A 22358-nucleotide genomic window follows, 5' to 3' on the forward strand; every position below is an offset into this window, starting at 1 on the left:
GCGTTCTCTTTTCTTTACCTCCCGGCTTGTGATTGACAGCACCATGTGCTGCCCTCCTAGCTGCTGCAGTTCACAGCCCCTGTCAGGGGAGTGGCAAACACACAGGCCAGAGAGCGGCTGGCTGCCCCTCAGCAGCAGGGGGCAGCGTTAGGGTGGTATGGTGGGGTGCACGGGGTTATGGGCTCTGGTAGTGCTGGAGCATTGTTGTCAGGTAGACTGTGCCGTACCACATTCAAAGGGAGACCAGTCTTTCATCCAGTGCGTCCGCGGAGCCTACTTCTTCTTCCGCGGCTGACTCTGGCTGGTGGGCGCTTTCAGTGCGCTGTACTGCACCTGTAAAAACAAACATGAGTTTGGTCAGAGGCAGGTAATCCGAGCTCAGTGGAGCGCACGGTAATGGCTCCCCTGAGGAGAGCTGGTGCAGGGGAAAGCGAGGCGGGCTCGCCTGTAATGAATCATTTTTTAAACACAGGAGCAGAGGGGATTAATCACAGGGAGGAAGGATTTGAAAAGTCAAGGGTTTCGTACCAGTGTACGCCCCCCTCATTCTGCACCACAATCACAATATTAGAAACAGACATCAACTGTTGAGATGACCTGCCAGGCCAGTGAGGGAGCTACAAACTGCATAATCATTCACTGTAAGTTATGTCCCCTGAAGAAGAACTTTGTGAAAGCCTGAGAATAGTATAAAGTGAGTGTTGTTTAAGTTGAGAAGTTACCAACATCGGCTGATGTGGAACTTTCTTCGTGGCTTTCTTGACCCTTGGTGTGACTGATTTCTTCAGGCAAAACAAGGCCTGATATGACATTTGAACTTGCAACTTTGTTTTTTTCTGCCAGTTACATATGTAGAATTAAGCTCAATATTGATTCACTCATGTTTCAGACTTTCTCTGAGAAATTCCATGATGTTCAAAAGGATTTACTAAATAAATTCATGTTGTAAAATCATGTTCTCTTTGACATTAAAAAAAATATCCAGTGCCCTGTTTTCTTCTGCTTTTTTTTTTGTTTCAAAATTGCCACCATAATCTAAAGAAGACTGATCATAGGCTAAACTGAAAAGGAGAGGAGCTGGAATTTGAAAACTTGCTTTTGAAGCAGGCTTGCTGAGCTCAAACAATACGGTGAATCTTTTGAATAAAGGTAAGAACTCTATGCTAATTAGCTGGTCTCCATTATTAGAATGGGAGATGGAATGTGGGAACAAAGTGACTGCCTCCTGCATCAGAACATGAAACTGTCCTCAGAACTGACAGATGCTTCTTATTTCGGGACAGACACAGCGTTGTCAGAAGTCCCCGTTTGAGGCAGACTTTGTAGATGTGCACAGGCACTAATTGCCAAGTCACATTTGCAAGAAAGACAGGAGTCAATTTTCAGCCTTTGTGGTGTTTCTGTGTCCACACCTATCTGAGGATTGAAGTTCTAAGTCAACAAAAACAAAATATGTGGTCTATTGTTTTGGGTCTCCTGTGTATATGATGTTAAGGTTATTTTTCTCAGTACATAATGAAACATACTTATGATGAATCTTAAGGGTGTTTTGTTTTTTATGATTGGAGCTATTTTCAAGATGTAGTTTCTCTTTTAAACCGGGCTAAAAAGTATTGTTTCCATGGGATTTGAAAGTGAGTCATTTTCAAAGCTCAAACATTGTATCCCAATGGGGGAAGAAGACATACAAAGGATTCGGAATCAAAATGTATTCACCACCTTGTTTTGCCAACTCAGTCAGCCAAATCTCAAACAACACAGGCTCCCTCCAACATCACAGAGAAGTCAGCAATGGCTTGCTGCAGGAGGACATCAAGGGTGCAGCACAGAAACAGACTGGGGTGAGAGTGTCTTTCCAGATCCAGACTGTCAGGATTTCTCACTGAATTCTGTCTGGCGAGTTACCTGCGAGATGAAGGCTCTGTGTGGCACTTCATTTCCTGGCCAAGCAAAAAAAAAATCTCAGCGAGAGAACGGCGCTCACCCAGCACCACTTACAAAACCCTGACAGCTCTCCTCAGCCCTGTGATGTAAATGCAAATGACATATCAGCCATGGCTAATATGTAATCACATATGGCACCCAGCAAGACGACTGGGGCTCACGACTACATTAATTGACTCTACCACCCTGAAGTGACTGAGGCCACATCAGAGTTTCCGCGCTGACACAACAGCCAGAGACGTCAGGAGCCCTCTGCCAGCCCTCGGCCAATCACCAGCTTTAATGTCACAGCGCTTCAATCAGACGGGACAAAATTGCTAATAACCGACGAGGCTGCAGCAATATGGCTGAGGACAGATCTGAACATCTCCTTACTCATGCACCATGGCGACTACATGGAGCTCCACCGAGGAATAATTGGGCCAGGGCCGCTTTAAAGGCGAGAGTCCATTAATAATCAAACAAAGCCAGAGGATATATTTCCGCAACACTTGGGAATTCTGGTACAGCAAATAATGCAGACATCTTCAGGGAATTCCCTCCCTATCTGTATGTAAAACTGGACCCTTACCTTTTCAACATCAGAAGGCACCCTCTTGAGGAAATCCAGTATTTCATTACTGTCAATAGTATATGGGTTGCGCAGCTTCTTGGTAAATTTGTTAACGCCTGTGAAAACAAGAACACATTAATAAATAAAGGTGTCATAGCAACTGGCATATTTTTACACTGCTGTACAGTGTGAAAAATATCAATAATAATAATAAAAAGAATTGTGTAATCCTATCTACTGTATGCGCAAAATGTAGAGCCCACCAACATGTCAGTCATTGCACTGCATGATGCAGTTTCAGCTGATCCCTTTCAGCCAAAGTGGACTCAAGCATGTGTCAATAAAATGGTGACAAGTATGGATAAGGCAGTACTTAATCAATATGTTGCTATAATTTGAACAACAGGCTAGAGTTTCATTGCAACTTCTCCTGACTTTTGTGTGCTTCAATCTGATCATTTCCAGCATATCTATATTTACTTTGCACATGGCTACATACCACAGAGATAGAAATATCTCTGGGGTCTTGTAATGGGACCATTATATTCACAGCTTGGTACTGCCTGTACCTCAACATGCAGACAAAGAACCTAAGGACTTAAATATGTGCAAGCAACTTGAAAGGCCTGCCTTGCAACCACAGAGATGGGGGTTAACTGGGGAGGCAGTGGAGTGTCTCAGACTGTGTGTTTTTTGTTTGATATGATGGTTTTTTGGTATTGATTGTGTTGAAGGCAGTGTGGAAGTACAGTGGTTGTGGGCTTACAGCTGGAGGAGGAGAGCCTGTTAAGGGCAGCATATCTCCCTGACCACTGAGATGACTGTCTATTCTGTATGACTACAGCAGATAATGAGAGGCTAGACCAGGAGCCTACAGACTGCCCAAGGACATCATGTATTATATACAGCTTGCTGCTCTACCTCTGCTTTGTTTTCACACAAACCCTAGGCCTTGCCTCTGCCGGGCTCTGCTACATCAGCCCACACTGAGCAAAGCAAACCTCTGCAGCTGTCTGATCTGTGCATCTGCAGAGGTGTAGGGATGGCAGAGTTCTTAAATTACTGTACTTCATTAAATCTTGGATATGCAGTTAGGAAGAGTGAATAAGAGTTGTCTTTTACAACAGTGGAGTGGACATTGATTTTTATGCCATTTGTCGGGATGTTTTGCTCAGTAATAAAGGCTCAAGCAAGAAAAAGACAGTTGTTAAAATTGCTTTTGTTATTTTCCCCAATACACTTATATGTATACATATATAAAAGGACTTTTCTGTAAACAGTTTTACAGTATGAATTAAATTGTGCTTTTTTTACTCGAGAGAAGAAGAGTAGAACTTACCCCATATAAGCACAAGAAATCGCAGCGGGATAAAATACAACACTGCTGTTGACACAAACAGCATCAAGCAGGCCAGGCATGACATGAAGGGGACAGACCAGTTGAAGATGCTGTAAAAACATACAATAATGTCAGATTAATGTTTAGATATATTGAAACTATTATATTTATAATCCAAATAAACTGATAATCAGGTCAATTTTGGAAGACGAATGGAAGTGGCTGAATTACTTCTTGATTCGCTCTCCAATGTTTGCAAGTTCCTCCAAAACATTCTGGACGACCAGCACCACTTCCTGCACCATATGTATCTTATCCATCAAGCCCTTTTTTGCGCTCTCCTGAAAAAAAAATGAAAAAGAAAGAAACAAAAAATGCACAGACACTGATGAGGTACACTGTATGTCAATTGTTGGGCAGAGTAGACAAAGACCAGTTTATCTCTGCTATGCTATTATGTGTGATTTATCTATTGAATGGCCCATAATGAGCAAACACTGTACATCTTCAGTCTATGCTTTTGAAGATGAGACAGACTCAGTGCTCAGAAGCTGTTATGTGGATGGGTGAGAGATTTCAGCTTTTGTCTGCCACACACAATAGAGCTGTTGCACAAGTGCAGCACAATCAAGACTCTCTGGTAGATGAAAAGTACACAAAATGGCTATCCGCAATCAGGCAGACTAGACAACCGAGACAAGAAGTGCAGGGGCCTCACAACTTAGGAGAGATTCCATTCTAGCAGCCGACACCGGACAAGTTTGAACATGTTTTTACAAATCTGTCAGGTCTGGCTTTCTAACCTACTCCAACACTTTCTCTGCATGAGAAAAACCACTAGATCTTGACTTAGGACACCAGTCCGATGTGTGCTCATTCACTCTTTCACTCACATGGGTTCTGACCGCTAATAACATATTATTTGCTTTAAATGCACTACGGTAGTAATGACTGAGTCTGGCAAAGCAATAAGTCAACATAGGAGGGGGCTGGACGGTTGGTTTTCTCAAAAGAAAGTGATCACATCAAGACCAGAAATAACGAGTGTGAAGCCTTCCAGAGGCAGAGGAGTGACTAGAGATAACACGACTAACACAAGCTAAAGAGGGCTGAGAAGCCTCACATCAAAAGGAGGAAATAATGACAGGAATGATGACAGAGAGGAGGGTGGGAGAGGAAGAGTGAGACAGGGAACGAGAGTGTTGGGGGGAGGGCGCTCTGATGGACCCTAACAGGAGGCTTGAGGATGTCTATATGTTTATGTTACAAGTCAGCCAAAGCCGCAGCCTGTGTGCATTGACAGGGTCCAGACAGAATGCCTTTATCAGAGCTTCATGAGGCAGCCCCTGGGAACACACTGTCTGCCAGCACAGAGAGACTCCCCACTGTCAGGCCCGCTCTCCTCCACAAAAGGCGCAGGAAGAGAGCAATTCCCACACTAGTAGAGCCTCCCCCACTGGGCTCAGATCTGGACAGACACTGGAGGCTGAGCACTGTCCAAAAAAGGAAGAACTATCACAAATATGCTTTCTTTGAGATTAACATCTCATGGTCTCATCATGGGGAAAGAGGACTATCTGTGTGTACGCATCATCCCTCTCCGCTCCACTGCATCGGGGGGCTGAGTAAAAAACCTTCCTGTGTATTCTTTACTCCACATCAGGTGTTAATTGATCTTGTTATGCTAACTTTATTTCGTAGACTGGAAACACTGCTAAAAGCTATTATGATCTGCGTCCGTGAGCTACTTACGGCCCCACAGAGCCACGCTTTGAGTTTCATCTGTTAAGCTCAAACTCCTTTTCATATTTCCATTTAAAATTGCTTCAGTGACTCAATTACATGATTTAGAATTCAAACCTAATAAGAGATATAACTGCTGTGGATACAGTTGCAAGGTAAATTTAGCCAGAAACACAGCTCCAGCAGGAAAAAAAGAGAAGCTGTACTGGCTTTCATTCCTAAAAGGAAAAACAGACAAATAGATGTACTCTGAAGTATGCATCAAGAGACAGAGCTCTCGTGATTATCATTATTCAACCGCTTTAAGATTCTTGAAATCCTCCATCTCCTTAGCGACCAAAACTGAAGTCCTCCCTACATTAATCATCTGATGATATTCTTTATCTTTGTTCATTCCTCTTTTCAGTATGTACATGAGCGCAGAGACAACAAAAATAAATAAAAGATCTTCTTCTGAAATGGAAAAGGATGGGTAAACTAGGGACAGACTAAATGAATCCTAAATGTCTACTGATTAGAAAACCTGTGTGAAATCATATTCTCATTTCAGATAAAATTGTAAAAGCTTCCTTTTAAGGTGCAGTAATGGAGAACCAATTTGATCTCCTGCACAAAGGTAAACATACTCTCCCAGACATGTGGGGTGTTATCAAAGACTGGAAAAAGCTCATTTAGCATCATTTTAATTAGAATAAACGGTGCCAAATTTGAATTCTCAGACTGAATATTTTCCTAGTGACTTTTCTGACAAAGATAAGAAGTGCATCTAAATGAAAAACACCTGTGTTCCTGGCAAATCATCTCATATGGAGCTAAAATGAGCTAACAAACAATTTGTGGGGATAAGATGCACACAAAAAAAGCTTCTCCTCAGGCTTTAAAGTGTTTGTGGGTTAGTGCGCGGTGGTTCTCATGAAGCGCATCACAGATCATGACATGGGCAGTCTGTCTGACTGGTGTGTTCAAGGAGACCCGGCGGTAACTGTGGACTATCGGGTGAGAGATGGAGTTACCCCCACCCCCCTTCCAGCCCATTCTAGCACCCCCACAACCACCTCCTCATCCTCCCTGCGGCTCCCCTGGGCCAGTCTCTAGGAGCAAGTCAACCCCAGACCAGCACTGCCAGCCAGGGGGCAATAAGAGGGCTGTTTCATCTCCCATGTTCATTTCTATTGGAGATCTATGGACTTGTTTTGCCTCTCTCTGTTTCTTTATGTTACGATTAAATATTGTCTATCTGCACAATTGATACCTAAGGCCAAAGGGAAGTCACTTTGCCCACACATAATTTGTAAGCTGTCTCTTTCCCTGAGGACAGATTTGTTCACAGGCAGAGAATCTGTTCTGTATTATCCTGCTGTAACACTGCCTTGCCTTTCGTCTCTCTTTAACGTCATGCCTTCACATTCTTGCTGCTCTGTCTGAGGTTTACATATTTCCTTCCTCAAGGGGAAAAAAGGGGGATAAAAACATATTTGAGTGGTAATCATAACCTTCTCAGAGGGAAAAGCCTTTATTCACATGTTAGAGGAGAGACGAGGGGGGAGGAAGCAAAGGCTTTGAAGTCATCAAATTTAACACTGATCACTCTTTAACCCCAAATATTTTTAAAGAAGACTTTGATAGGAGGTGTAAAGCTACACTGCTTGATCTAACTGCATGATATCACATTCAAGTGACAGCAAGACCATAACAAGACTTTCAAATAAGCCACTTTAAATTAAAGCTGACAGCTTAAAACAAACATGGCTGAGTGCTTAATTAGTAAATGAAAGGAGATATTTCATTTCCTCTAAGTGTGAAAGGGCTTAGGAGTCTCATGGAAAACCTTTCAAAAAGCTTAAAGAGGCGAAGGCAGAGTTCGGAAACACATGCAGCATATTGAGAAAATCTTAAAACTCTCTGAAGACACTGGTTTTACTTAAACCACAGGAAAAAAAAATCAAACATCCCCGTGTTGAGATTTTAAGGTAAAGACAGATGAAGCACTGACATTGAATTTAATGTGATTGTGAGCATGAATTTTCTGCATCGCTGTTTGTTTAGGCACCAGTTCTCCTGCTAGTGTTCCTAGCAGTGATAGCAAGTGCAGCTTCCCACTTTGTGTGTGCAGACATATCATGCGAGTTTCATCTGCGAATTAGCCCATCCTTTCAGACAGGATTTGGTGGATGTGCCTGTGTTTTTAAAAGAAGCTGGCTTTTTTTCATAGCCCCAGGTCACCACAACAGAATATATTGAGCGCATTATGGATATGAATCCTGGGCCTAGACACGCAGCACAAGGGTCATTGCTTGGAGGCTTTGTGTTAGTTCCACACTTCATTGCCATAAAGCAATAATACACATCCCTGTTAACTCTTCCTTCTTTACAGAAAACAGTGGGATGAGTGTAATTGAATATTATTTGCTGTGGGGAAGTATAATTTTCAGGCTACTTAAAGATTTCCTGTTGTTTTTGTTTTTCAAGAGACACCAGAGAGATGTATTAATAAACATTATCATTTATGATTTCTCACAAACGTACAAGTAAAAATGACTGATAACCTTTGGGGCGGAGCATTCGGTTTCTGTTGTAGTGTTGTACTTTGTTCATTTGTTCTGCTAGTATAAGGTCATTCTCAACATAACTATACCATTTAGACAATGATGGCAGAGTAAAAAAAACCTACCGATTCAATCCCCAACAGCTGTGCAAAATCTAATTGATGGTGCTGCCGCTGTTTAAATTTGATTTATAGATTTTCAAAGGGCTGCAGTATCTCAGACGAGTGCATTTGAAGAGTGACACTGAATACCCAGAGGATCAGAATAAAGAGCTACATGCTACAACACTTTCAAAGATGTTGCCCTCATTTGGGATGCAGGAAAAATATTTCTATTCTTAGTTAGAAAAGAACTTGTGAGAGGAAACTGTCAGTGGGACTATGCTAAAATATTGACTAAAACCTGTATGGCTCTTTGGTCGAATATTTTCTGTTTTCAAAGAAGCATTTGTTCATGTGTATCAGAAACAGAGCTAGTTGCTCAACCAGGAATCTGTAGTATCCTGCAGCATGCAGAGATTGCCATGTGTTTAATTCAACCTTGGTTATTCATAAAAGAAATATAAGCTCTGATAAGTCTAAAAACCACAGAGTAATGTCACAGTTAGATGTTAGAACAGCCAGTGTTTATGGCAATGCGTAAAAGATATATCTGTATTTAGAGTGAAGCCTACGATGTGATAAAATTCCACCAGAACATATTATCCCATAAAATGTTAGAAAGAGACAAGATAAAATACCTTCTCGTCTTCCTCTTCGTCGTCACCCATGCTCATGTTCACCTAAGAGAAAATAAAGGGTAGAGGGTGATTTCAAACGAACGGGACATGTGGGCACTGGAGCATTTTTAACAAACACCTAGTAATGAAATTTTCTTTGAGTACATTCACCCCTATTGGGAGAGGCTTGTTTCCATAGAGACTGCATCACAGGGGTGACCTCACACAAAAGCAGAGGTGAAAGAGGGCCTTCTTCACAAGAGCACTGTCACACCAAAGCAATCTCATTTCTCCACAACATAAGCACACAGAAAAACAGAAAGAGGAAAGGGAAAAAAAAACACATTTAATTTGGATGCTGTTGCCTAGATCACTTTATATCAAGTCATCCCTGACCCCACTGTGGTGCACGCTGTGACATTGCCTGGGAACAGAGCTGTGTCATTGCCAGCTAGAGGGTCACAGAGGGGTGACAGAGTCTCCACACTGGATATGAGGGTGAGTCTGGGCTTTAACATTGCCTAGGGACGGCATCTTTTCCAGCAGCCATAAACACAATCACTGGGCCGAGGATGTTGCTTTGGGGAGGGTGTGTGAACAGGCCAGGCCCCTGGCTGGCCAGTGAGAAGGCTTACAACACAGTGAAATTGGGGGGCAGTCAGAAGTGTGAACAGTATTAACCTTCACAGACATGTGTAGGGCAAACATAATTTCCATAACAGTAGACAGAGAGGGGATAGTGGTATATGGTGGAAACAACTATAGTCGTGCCTTTTCAGATGTGGTGAGGGTATATCAACAGACTACAGGCTGTATATACATTTACCATGATTTAATTTCAGCTGCTTCTTTCTGCTCAGTGTTTTATTAGGCCTCTAGAGAGCCAACAGAAACTTGTCTAACTAGCTATAAAACACAAGAAGATACCACGTTTGACTGTACTATAGAGCTGTACTTTATAGAACAACCCCTGTATTTGTTGCAGTTGCGACAGTGGTTAATTGATATTACTATAACAATGCAGTTCACCAAATGTTTGCGAGCAGCATTTCATTCCATACCAACACAGGTAGGTTAACATATAGATTGAATTTGCACCAGAACAGCACGCATCTACGGATCTGTATGAATGAACTCTGAGGAGTTCAGAGTCTTCATCACTCACCAGGTCCTGGTTGGAGTTGGCCTTCCCTGCAGTGAGCTGGAAGTAGTTCCAGCCGACGAGCAGAAGCAGGAAGAGGGGCAGCATGAAAAGCTCCCAGTGCCACACCGTCACGAGGAAGATCTGAGGAGACAGGACATGACAGTATAACGCACCACACTATAGCACCGTCACCCAGCTTTCAAATCTCAGCAGGCCTGTTCCCAAAAACAAAATATATGACAGATTTAACCACGTCCTAAATCTCATGAAAAGCAAGCATGTAAAGCCTCTGTGATTTACAGCCAATGGCAACAGATTTTACTCTCAGTGGTTTTAAAGTAACAGACATTCAGGGACAACTTTTAATATCTTGAAATCCTATTTATATATACCAATAATACTGTGCTGGCAGAGAGCCTTACTGCTCAAAAGAAAGTATGACATGGATAGGCATGGTATGCTGTCTTTTAACTAGCACATCAAATCCTCTTAAGATTCGGAGGCAGCGAGGCTCTCTGACGAGGCACATATGGCAACTGGAGAAGCATTTGCAACATTTACCCCCTCCGTGGAGATGATACTGAGAAAAGCCAAGACCCCTGGTAGAAATAAGATGGATCACACTGAATGAGTAATCCCTCATAATTCTGTAAAGGAGTGGTGCTAAGCACGTTGCACAACACCCACTGCATTTCACAGCAGAGCACTAATTGGACGGCTGCATTTAAACCCATTTAGTGACAGCCTAATGAGTCTGTTTCCAACTGAAATTATCAGGAATGTGTGAGGAGGATCACACCAGCAGGTTGACAGGGATGAAATAAAATGTCCCTGACAGCAAGTTGAATCTTAAAATCTATTATAGTATGATTATGCGCCAATACACCCAACATATGTTCAACTTTTATTTTCACAATATAAATTTTTCCTCATATTTTATATTGAACATTCTCCATAATTAAAGCACCAATTGTAACAGTTAGATTTATTGTGCTAAACTTCTACTACTACTACTTTTTTTTTTTTTTTTTTACAAAGTTTATTTCAAAACATTGGATATAACTGATGCTGACCCCACACAATGGTTGCTCTGTGCAGTCTGGGCTCAAAGAGCTGCAGGCTGGTTAAAGTACGAACAATATGTTCGAGTTAAGCCCGAGACAGGATGTGAAGCACTGGGGCCTTCGGGCCTCAATAGCAGGCCTGTAAACAGCAGACTGCTCCTGTCATAGCAACCACACAGAGACCATGCATGTTGCTCTGGGGGCCAGTCTACCTACCGCCACACCAGGCCTAGGTTAAAACGGCCACCAGAGAACGTGAACCATGAGTAATGCAGACACCACTGTGGCCCTTAGGCTTCACCGCTGTACCGCTTATTATCACCCCATACGACCTGGGAGATGGTGGGCGAGCCGAAGCGTCATGCAGAAACACAGCGGGATGACCAGGATGCGCGGAAATGAACAATATGAACAATATGTTTTTATGAGCGCTCGTTTGAATTACGTATACGGCGACAAACTAGAGCTGGTGGGGGATATGAAAGGTAAACAATGAATATGCATAAGGTGCAGAGGTATCTGCAGTACATCTCCTCCCTGTTATGAATAACCTACGTCATGTGTTGTCACCTCAGTTCCCATGAGGCGATTCTAAAGCGACGCTCCCCTCACCCCAGAGGAATTCAGCTGGCTGGTGGACAGGTAGCTTGTCATATACCCAGCATTCTCATAAAAAAGGAAAAAGAAAGGTGGGGGAAATGTGCCTGGAAACTGACATGAGCCCAGCAGGAATGTTGAACCTCCTTGCCCTCCCTGCAAAAGCTGCTACATTAACCACTAAAGTCTAATTGCTTGGTCTCTGTCTTCCTGTGCAAGTCAACAGAGGGAGCCAATTCATTTCCGCCCAGGGAGCCGGCAGAGAGAATCTGTCACAGGTATTCATAATCGCCCACTAATGCAAATTTCTGCTCACCACGTTCTGGCTCAGTGGACAAGATAAAAGCCTACAGAAATACAATGCCTTGTGTCTAAACTGAGTGCTTAAATGAGGGTATAAACCAAAACTGTCAGAAATATCTTCTCAATTCCTCCCTCATGGTATGTCAGCCCATGTGTTCAGGATTTACATGCTTTTTTAACTGGGGAAAACCTCTCAGATTCCTTCACTCAGGTGCACAAACTGAGACTTTGCCGTCAGATATCCCACAGTAATGAGCAGAGGCAGGGCTATACCTTCCCCTTGTCTCTTCACATTCTCTAGAGTTTCTGTGAAACGGAGACAGAACTAATTCCCCCACTAAGTGGTTTATGTTTTATAAGCAAGCAGTTGAGTGATTAAAGGACATGTTGGACAAAGTGCAACCTTCCAGGCGCAAGTGTAAATTTGTAAAATAACTAACTAAATAAATAAATAAAAATAACCCACATTTTAATTGCCATCAAACATGAGCTCCATTTCAGTCTAAAGGGCCAGTCTGCATATTTTTTCATCCTTTCGGCAAATTACGCATAAGTAAAACCTTTTTAAACTCGGCAGTGCTAATATGTTGCTCAAGCAGTGAAGCAGTCATTTATTTAACCAAAAAGGACATAAAACAGCAAACAAACGCAATGGAGGTAATAATTAATGATATACCTGAGCATTTAGGTTTACACACAACAGAGGTGGATAACAAACGACTTGTAATTGAACAAGTGTTAGTATGTATGTCTGGAAGGAGTGTCTCTAATGTAGGAAACCTCCCTTGACAAACACCCTTTAGCTGAAAAATGCCTGTATGATTATGCACTGGGTGCCTGGGGAGAAAAAAAGAGAATGAATTAATAAAACTATTAGCACACGGTGGAGTAGATGATGGAGATGCACTCTCCTTAGCCACCTGTAAGCGCTTGGAGAAGGGGGCAACCCTGGGCAGAGCAATTCTGCCAGCAGGGTTAAGAACAGCCTGACAGATTTGTTTTATAGTGCCATTAATATGATTCCACTAAATGCATTCTGCGCCTTCTCATGCAGATCCCCTGGCCAGCAGAATCCAGCACCTAATAATAAAGCACTCAGCGATTAAAAGTGTGAATAAAATAACTTAAAGCTGAGCAAGCATGGCAGCTCCCACCACCCACACTCTCCCAGGAGATGGAGAAGGGATCGTAGCAGGAACAAAGGGACAAAGACACCCTCTATAAGAGTTTCTACCATCCTGTAAATTGATTAAGAGAGGAGGGGGTGGCCCAGTCTACCAACCCAAACTACTGACTGGCAGACGTACCACCAGACTGCAAGGCTGCCAAATGCTCCCCTTATACACCACAGCAGACAACAGGCTATAAATACAGGCGTCACATCAGTATAACACACATAATACTGTTGATGAGCCAAATTAGTGTAATGTCACAGCACATGGGACCATACAGTATAATTACTGTTGCTGTAAAAAAAAAAAAAAAACCTCCGCAAACTAAAAACACCCTTTACACTGTTTGATTTTTGTTTTTTTAAACATGGTAGGTTTAAAAAATACCCTTATTTTTAAGTTTTATGTACCATCCCAAAAACATGGGAGATTTAATCTTGGCTGTATCTTCACTATTTCTCTTCAGTTGCACTCCACTTGGAAAGCTAAACAAAGCGAGAAGAACGCCAGCCAGCATTATGAGGGTCAGTCATGGGGGCTGTGGACAGATGCCAGATTACGTGAACATATACTGAAAGAATTTAACAAGACTGACTTCAGGCTGCAGGGTGTGTGTGTGTGTGTGTGTGTGTGTGTGTGTGTGTGTGTGTGTGTGTGTGTGTGTGTGTGTGTGTGTGTGTGTGTGTGTGTGTCTGTGTGTATTTACGCCAGAAGACAGAAAAAGGACATATTTCATGTGCGTGAGTATGTGCAAGTATGGGCTATACAAATATTAAGACAATAAATTAAAATTATTATTATTTTAAAAAATGGATGGGAGTCTCTGTAGAACCTTTAATAGACTTTCCTGTGATAGAGATGTTCTTTTTCTGGGTGAAATCAAGGGCAGTGAAATTAATCTGCATTACTTCCTCAATTAAAATACAAAAAAGAGATTAATAATGAATCAAAAGCAGAAGTAGCAGCTCAGCTCACGCAGGTTTTTTTTTTTTTTTTTCCGCCAGGCTGAAACGTAGTCTGGCTGAGGGCTTATGTAGGGGACAGGAGCGGCAGGCTTTAAAGTAGCTGTAAACGCAGAGCAATGAGACATGTAATTTGTGTTGAGCTTGGGCCAGTGTGGGGACAGGCTTTCAGGGGGTGTCGGAGGCAGAGGAAGCACAGATAAGATTTCTCTTCGGGGCAGGTAGAGTGTGTGGGCAGCCATAGTGCTCTGAGCTAACGCTGAATAAATATTTCACATACGCTCAGCTCAAGTCTTATCGACTGGGGAGAGAGGGAGAGAGGAAGAGAGGAAGAGGGGGAGAAAGAGAGAGAGAGAGAGAGAGAGAGAGTGAGAGAGGCTACATTCGAGAGAGAGCAATAAAATGGGAAATTTCATGTCCCTCTTCAGCCGGTTGAAATCGGTTGCAACAGTTCTGGAGTGTGACACAATTTACAATTCAATTTTGAGATCAAACATGGATATACTAACTTTGATATTTACTGTACTTTACTAACTCAAGTTAAGAGGTTAGTTTTCCACTTTGTTTAAAATTACTACTATTACTCTAACCCTTACCCTAACCCTACAAACTTTAGTAATAAAACCATAAAATAAAATATAACCACAAACAATTTATGGTATGAAGAAATCTGAAACAAACAAAAAAATCTATAACAATAATAATAAAAAATAATATATCATGGTGTTGTGTAGTATAATTCCAGCTAATTCAGGATAAGACATTTTTTTAAATTTGTAAATGAAAGGTCAGCCATAGCAAAATGATAAGCAAATGCCACAGCTCATAAGGACGCCTGCACAGCACAGTGTAATAGTGATAGCAGCTCTTTATCAAAGCACTGAGGAAGACCAGCCATGCAGGGCGAAGCATTAGCATTTGCTCGCAGGGCCAGCGCTGGCCGTTGTCTCCCCGCCTGTCTGACACATGCCAGGGCCAGAGCAGCACCAGTTCGAGGCTGGAGCGGGGCAGTCGGCGGGGGCCCCGTGGTGCCTGTCAGTGGTGGCTACACTGACCCCACACTCCGGCACTGGCCACTAGTGTTTAATCCGTGTCGGGAGCGTTAACACTGAGCGACCTCCTGGGTGACAGATCTGCCATGCGAGCCTTTTCCCCTGAGGAGGTGGGGAGGGAGTGGCATGGACTCTCTCTCCCTGTCAGCTCGGCTCACACGCACGTTAACGCAGTGGGGCCAAGACTGGCGCCGGAACAGCCACACACAGGGGCGGACAGGTCGCCGCCTCAGCTGCCTGGGGAGTGGTGTCCTCTGTGACTGGGAAGGTGGCGAGTATGTTAAAGGCAGTCATTACGATACAGCGCACACAATGGGGTTAAACGCAGAGCACACTTCATCTAGGCTGGGAACACGCATAATATATAACAACAAAGTAGAACAGATGCACAGATAAAACCCTGTCATCTTAGGTGTCAACGCGCTCATTTAGTGCAGTGTGCAAAATATTAATCTGAAGACACGACTTAACCTGTTCGTACTTAAAATTTACTTTAAGCTGTTTAATAATGTTAAGTAATAATGATGAATTTGGTTAGTTTAAATTGAATAAAATGTGTTCTCAAAACTGAAACCCATGTCCTAAAACAAATCAAAATGGGAACAATTTCACAGCCCTAATGAAGTGAAAATTAGCACTGAAAGCTTATTAATCCCACTAATAAGGGGACATGTTTCAAGGTTACACGTTGCATTCAGCCGGCCTCAAGAGCTGTCAACTGACACAAATCCATTCAGGGCAGCTAAATAATAATACTGTGTGAAATCAGGAGGCACTGCTCAGCAGCTTGCGAGTAGTTATAGCCTATCATTTAATAATTAATAGATCTCAGATTCAGACCCATGAATACACAGATCGCCATCAGTGCCATCATTTTTTCCCCTCCTAGACACATTCCCACTGCGCAGTCTGTGAGAACTCCCACAGCCATAGCGATGGAGAGTGTAACCCCCATGAGACTGAAGAAACCCACTCCTTTAAGGCCTCCAACTTTTTCAAACAGAGAGAAAACAGATGCAAAGCAGAAGCAAGTAGACAATTCACAGGCTTGCACAGTCCTCTCGCTGTTCTCACAAAAGCTCGGCCACACTGCAATGCAGTAAACCACAAATGGGCAGATCCAAGACTCACAAAGCATCTCATTTTCAGGGACAGTGTTAACAAGAACAATTATGACAACTCTGATTATAGCTTTGATCTCGGCTGGGCTGGTGTTCTGGTTAATGGCCCCGACTGCTGTGGCTCCACACAGGTGGTCTCTGGAGACCTCTGGAGCCAGATCTGACCCTGTCCTGCCCTCATCTGGGGAGACGGTGATTCTATCAGCCCCCAAAAAGCGCCCGTTGCAGCTGCCAAGTGTGTTTACAGCTGCACCGCATCAAACATTCATCAAATGCCATCTTTACAGTGTGTGATGTGAGGCAATCAGCATTTCACAGGCTGTCAAATGATGTCTAAAGCGGGTGCTACCTGGCAGTGTCAAAAAGAAATACTCACATAAGGTATACAGGTTTCTTTCTAGTCTAACTCCTGACAGATGAGGTACCTCATATGTTAAAATATTAATTCTACTTAAATACTTAAAGCGGTCTAATGACAGCAAAGCTCAAAATCAGCTTTCAAGTGTAAATGATCTTTTTTCTTTTTTTTAACTTTCATCCATTTCATCTAAATCAAAATTGTTCTCAACTTTAAACTTCTGAAACAGATTAATTTGGCTGGATAATACATGCTCATTTAGCTTCTCTCCTTTTTTCTTTCCTTTTTTTCTTTTTTTTTTTGGTAGAAGAAACTTGTTTCTCTTAGTCTAATGCACAGAACGGAGGATTTCACTCCAAGTTGTTCCCACGAATGGCTCCTGTTGGGAAAAGTAACTGATCTCCTTAGCGCCTCCATTCATCTTTCCAGCAGTGCTGTAGCTCCATCTACAGGTCTTATTCTTGTGTGCAGCAAAGAACTCTGGGTGACCCCTCTGCAGTCACTGCTGATGTATAGCACATTCATCTCGCTCAGTCTTAGTGAAAAGCACATCTAAAGGCCGTTATTTTATGAAGATTTTAGCTGTCACATTTTCTCTCTCTCAGAGAAAGGAACATGCTGTTGTCAAACTCTTGAAAAGCGCAGATCCTAGGCTCATTACTGTAGCATAAACAAGCTGAGGGAGAAAAAAATCCAAATTTCTTGTTTGTATTTCCGTTCACTGATGAAAATGTTTATGAGGATTTGCCAGAACTTTGTTTAAATGCGTGAGAAAGATTTTTTTTTCTTTTTCAGTTTTTTTTTGTTACATTACCTAATTAGACTCTATTTTAAAACTACAACTCAATAGGGGAGGGGTGTGGGGTGTGTGTAGGGGGACTGAAGGCAACTTCAAACAGTATGGACAGTGCTGATGAGAATGCACAATCTGAACAGGTAACCTCCTGCACTCGCAAACGGTGACAATAAATGCAAGTGTTTCCATTTCCATTCCCTACAGAGTTTCCTCTCACACAGTAACATTCAGTGTAGCATAAAAACTAAATAACCCATCAATCTGTAAATGCTCAATTTATATGTTCCTGGATGTGCAGCTTTCCGATTGCCATTCATGAGGGAAAAGTTATTTTGGTATGAACAAACAAGACTTCTTCCTCTACTTAAAAAAAAGAGAAAGAAAGAAAGAAAACAAAACTACAAAAAAATCCCTCATTTTTCCCACATTGCCATTCACTAACGTGAACCAGAGTTGTGATCCCTCATGCAAAATTTGAATACCTTACACACCACACACCAACAACCACTTCATAATACATACATGAATCTACATAAACAGGATAAAAATGTAGACTCCATGCTGTGTGGAGGTCAGAAAATTGGCCTGTGGGACTGAGTGATATAATGGCTAAGTATTCCTGGTAAAGCACTACGCGAGCATCCCGCAGTCCCAGTAGAAACCACAACAGCGGTAATGCATTACAGGATGTATATGGTGTAAAAGGGTAAGACTGGTCTGCTTGCTTGATAAATAATGTATTGTAATGTATATTAAAGCTAGACCCACCACTGCAGCATTTCCTGCCGGCATACCCTGAGAAGCCCTGCGCTGCCTGCCACTATGGAAAAGAGCAGAGACTATTGGTATAATTATGCACATCTGAGAGGCAAGCAGAGGCCATCTGTCAATGTCTGAATCAGTTACCTTATTACCACTGCCTAAAGATATAAAGATAGGAGTGGGAGCTGCTTTCATTAAGGCACATGGTGGCATGCTGCTTTAGACAGCTCCGAACACTAACTTAATTGCAAATGATGACTTGGAGGAGGAGGAGGTGCTGTACAGGGGCTGGCCCTGGAGTGGGCAGGGGCACAAGTGTGGTTGGTGGCATGGCACCGGGCTTGTAATGACAGCCAGTCAAGACTGCGTTGTTGACTGTCAGACAGTAGTGTAAGTTCAGAGTTTATCCTGTTAATAGCAATTACATGCAATATTTACATGTGATTTGCATGTTTCACTGTGCTTCCAGCTTGTTGAGAATATAATAAACCATTGAAAAAAAAAAAAAAAAAAACTTTTCACTCGTTGAACTCTCAGTCTGCCGGTGAGTGGGTGATGAATGCACAGTGGCAGATTCACTTTGTTTGGGCGATCCTCACCACGCACCTTCGACACTTAGACTATTTGAAGCACACCTCGTTGCAGACAAAGGCATACTCCGACTACTCTGTTACTGTCTGCCTTTTAAAAATATCAACCACTATGCTGGTGTTAGTGTTTGAAAAGAGAGCTGTTGTTTCAAAGAAAAGGACAAAAGCAGCTACAGTAAATGTCACGAGAATTACCATTTCACTGTCAGGGAGCGCGTGACACACAAGTGACAAATATAAGACACTATGCTACAGTAACAACGATGATCATGATGAAAACAGTGCGTGTGTGAGTCTTCCTCTTTCATTCTACGATCTCCATTTGTGCGCTGCACTCCTAAACAGCAGGTGGAGTAGAAGTGGAAATGAAAGATTAGAGTGTGCCACCACACACTCCCATCGCCTGCGGAGGATCTAATTATAGGTGGAAGAAGATGGCCCCATCCCGCTGACCTGTCCCCTGTCAGCCTGCCTATCCTCCTGCCCATAACCCTGCCTCCAAGTCTCTCGCTATCTACCTTCATAGACCCCGCTCTTACTGAACTGTCTTCCTCTTTTCTGCGCTCCAACTTTCTTTCCCAGATAGCAGCCTGCCTCCCACTCTATCCTTATACAATCGCCTGCATTGTTCTCCGTCTTCCTGTCTGTGTGTCCGCCTGCCTGTCTGCGTGCCGCGCTGTTCTAAAGGCTGTGATACATTGAGCCTGGCCATTGCCTGGGGGGATTTGCACCTCAGGATCAGTGAGAAGGGCTTATAGAATACACCAGGTATGAATTGCATGTCATCCTGAGACAGCGCAGACAGAAGAAAGGCAGTGAAAGGAGAGTTCTTCACACACCCTGTCTGTGACCGCTTCCTCACCCTGACACGGTGCTGGCAGGGCTTTCATAGCAAGTGTACTCTCTTAATCATGACATTACATGTGCTGTACTGAGGGGGATTCACAGGGTGATTTAAGATTATTTAAGCTTAGGACCTTAGATCACATACCCTCATTAAAAACAGCTAAACAGAGACATTTAAACAAGGTTCAAATCTCGGAGGCAGACTGTCACTCCTCCACCCAAGGAAGCTGAGACTGTGATCCTCCTTACACCGTCCCCCGGGTTAGAAGGCTTTGCTAAGAAGTCAGATGTACAAACGCCCAAACCCCATCCCTTCAAATACACTCTAATGTCATCAGAAGTGAAGGAAAGCCAAGTGGGGTTTGATTTAAAGGATAAGGCACATCCATCACATACACATGGGATAAAAACAGAAGGCAGCCATTGTTTTTCATGGGAAAAAGACAAGCAGCGAGAGAAAACGGCTAAACCAAAGATTCTCCTCAACATCTAATTCACATAAAATGAAAGAGTTAAAACTGTGCTCCAGTGAAATGGGACAAAACTTGTTCGCCCCAAGGCTTAAAGAGAGTTCATTAACGTGAGGCAATGACTTACCAGAAAGGCTATTAAACTCCGTTGCCTGCTCTCCCATTGAAAACAGCTTTTAATGTACTGTAACGTGTACAGAACTGCTGTGCTGATTTTTCGAACCCGATATATATTCCGGGCAAGAACCTAATGGGAAATAATTGGAACAAAACAGCGGTTAGTATCATTTGATACTGGACATAATGTTTATGACTTTGCAATGAGGTTGAATCAGCTTTACAATGCATTATTTGCTACTTGTGAAGTTGGACGTTTAAAGCCAATTAGACTAATTAGCTTGACTATGACCGATCCAAACTGTGACCATGTGTAGCTTTGTTGTGGCTACTTTATTAGTGGGATGTGAGGGGAACCTTCTGGCAGGCGCTTTTTGTTCCAACTGCTAAATTCTGCTGAAAAACATCAATAGAGATAACCTTTTTAGAGAACTTCAGGTTTTCCTCCATTAATTTTTCCTCTTTCGGTTGGAAGCTTCTGATGCCGGCCCTGACCTGGGACAATGACAGAAAAAATATATAATGCTGCAGTTTAACTACGATATGATCAAGAGTCTTATCACCACTATAACAAACTTGACCCCATTTAGTGTGATCCTTACTTTGTTAAAGATAACGTCCAGCACCAGTGTGATGCTTCCTTTGGATGCACTTCCCAACTTTTCCTTCTTTAAGAGCAGACATATCTCCTGCCCATTCTGAACCTTTGAGAGTGTAACAATACATTCATCTTAACAATCTATAATATTGAAATTAATTTATATTTTGTATATATATCAGAGGTATAAATATATAATAAGATAAAAAAAAAACACACTGTCAGCAATGGAATAGCCACTTTCCCCAAAAAGCTTGGGGCTTTGTCTCCATTTTCTTCAAGGACAGTCACCTCTAGCACATCATGAATGTCCTTAATAGGCCTGTAACATAAGAGTTACACAAATGTTATTAGTATGAAAATATACAACACAAAATAGAACAGATGTCCTAATTTTCCTCCAGATGTCTTACTTACAATGTAAAGGCTTTGTACCACTCTGGATTAAGGGTCTTGTAGACTGTGTGAGTTTGAAGTTTGCTGTTACCAAGCTCAATAACACACAAGGGGTTACTTTTTCCTGCAAGTAAAAAAATATTTTTTAATTGACACAAACATGAAAGGGGACAAAGAAGTGGATTGTTGTTGGAAATTACCATTGAGCTCTGTTGATGGAAGATCATTTGCCTTCAAAACCTTGACCTGAAGGAGGCCGACCTCTCCCATAAATTTGTGTGAGTGTTTTAAGCCCTGAAAAAGAAATACTCTGATTAATTTTTTTTCTCAAAACACCTTGAGTATGGTTAATAAATGTTCCCTATAATTGCATCCTTTTTGCCACACTTTTTAGCAGAATAACATTAAAGTTGTTGAAGATCTGTCCATCAGCACTTCATACAATCCATGTGACATATTTGTAGTCCATCTCTAGACTTGGGAAATTTCTTTTTTAGATTAAAAAAATAAACTAAACGAAAAAAAACAGAAAAAAAACAGACTTACAAACTTCTTCACTATTGCATCTTTCTCATCAGGATTCTCCAAGGGAGCTGTTCCAACATCAGAGATGGAGACTCCCCAGCAGGGCCTCAGGGTGATCAGAAACATTAAACTGCCCTTTCCTGGATCTAGCACATGGGTGTAGAGCTGCCTCTCATTAGGTGAAACTCTTGATAGGTCGATCTCAAACCTGAGACACAAAAGGAAAATCACTCCATTGAAACACATAAGATCGCCTCTTTCTGTGAAGGAGACAAAATTAACACTGCCCAAGAAATACTCACATTCCCCATGATTCCTCCCCCTTCCTCCCCCTCTTTGAGCACACCTCCACCTGCAAAGGTTCCTGGTTATCTTCGAACTGATTGAAGTCAAACTGTTCTCTCCACTGGGGATTGGCCTGAATGCAAAGGTTCTGAGGGCAGTAAAGACACAGATTCAGCACATACAGTAATGTGGAAACACACACACACACACACACACACACACACACACACACACACACACACACACACACACACACACACACTCACACTTTGACGCAATGTCTGGTTTAATGCATTATCAGACTGAGCAGCTCCTGCATGACAGGTGGATTAAGTCTTCATTCAGTCCAACCAGAAC

The 22358-nt window shown here is 42.4% G+C and overlaps 1 protein-coding gene across 1 annotated transcript in view; it reads right to left on the reverse strand.

Moving 5' to 3' along the window:
• Nucleotides 1-273: 273 nt before the first annotated feature.
• mctp2a (multiple C2 domains, transmembrane 2a) overlaps nt 274-22358 on the reverse strand; it is a gene marked incomplete at both ends in the record, with an annotated part of 30106 nt that continues 8021 nt past the window's right edge. The window contains 14 exons of the mRNA XM_083973528.1: nt 274-333; nt 2516-2613; nt 3837-3946; nt 4068-4177; nt 8865-8906; nt 10009-10128; nt 20208-20327; nt 20618-20692; nt 20800-20901; nt 21015-21117; nt 21213-21315; nt 21392-21485; nt 21738-21924; nt 22019-22149. Of these exons, the coding sequence (XP_083829654.1) occupies nt 274-333; nt 2516-2613; nt 3837-3946; nt 4068-4177; nt 8865-8906; nt 10009-10128; nt 20208-20327; nt 20618-20692; nt 20800-20901; nt 21015-21117; nt 21213-21315; nt 21392-21485; nt 21738-21924; nt 22019-22149 (1455 nt within the window). The remainder of the gene's footprint in view (nt 334-2515; nt 2614-3836; nt 3947-4067; nt 4178-8864; nt 8907-10008; nt 10129-20207; nt 20328-20617; nt 20693-20799; nt 20902-21014; nt 21118-21212; nt 21316-21391; nt 21486-21737; nt 21925-22018; nt 22150-22358) is intronic.

This window comes from Trachurus trachurus, assembly GCF_905171665.1.
Source record: "Trachurus trachurus genome assembly, chromosome: 6".
In the NCBI taxonomy this organism is placed as follows: Eukaryota; Metazoa; Chordata; class Actinopteri; order Carangiformes; family Carangidae; genus Trachurus; species Trachurus trachurus.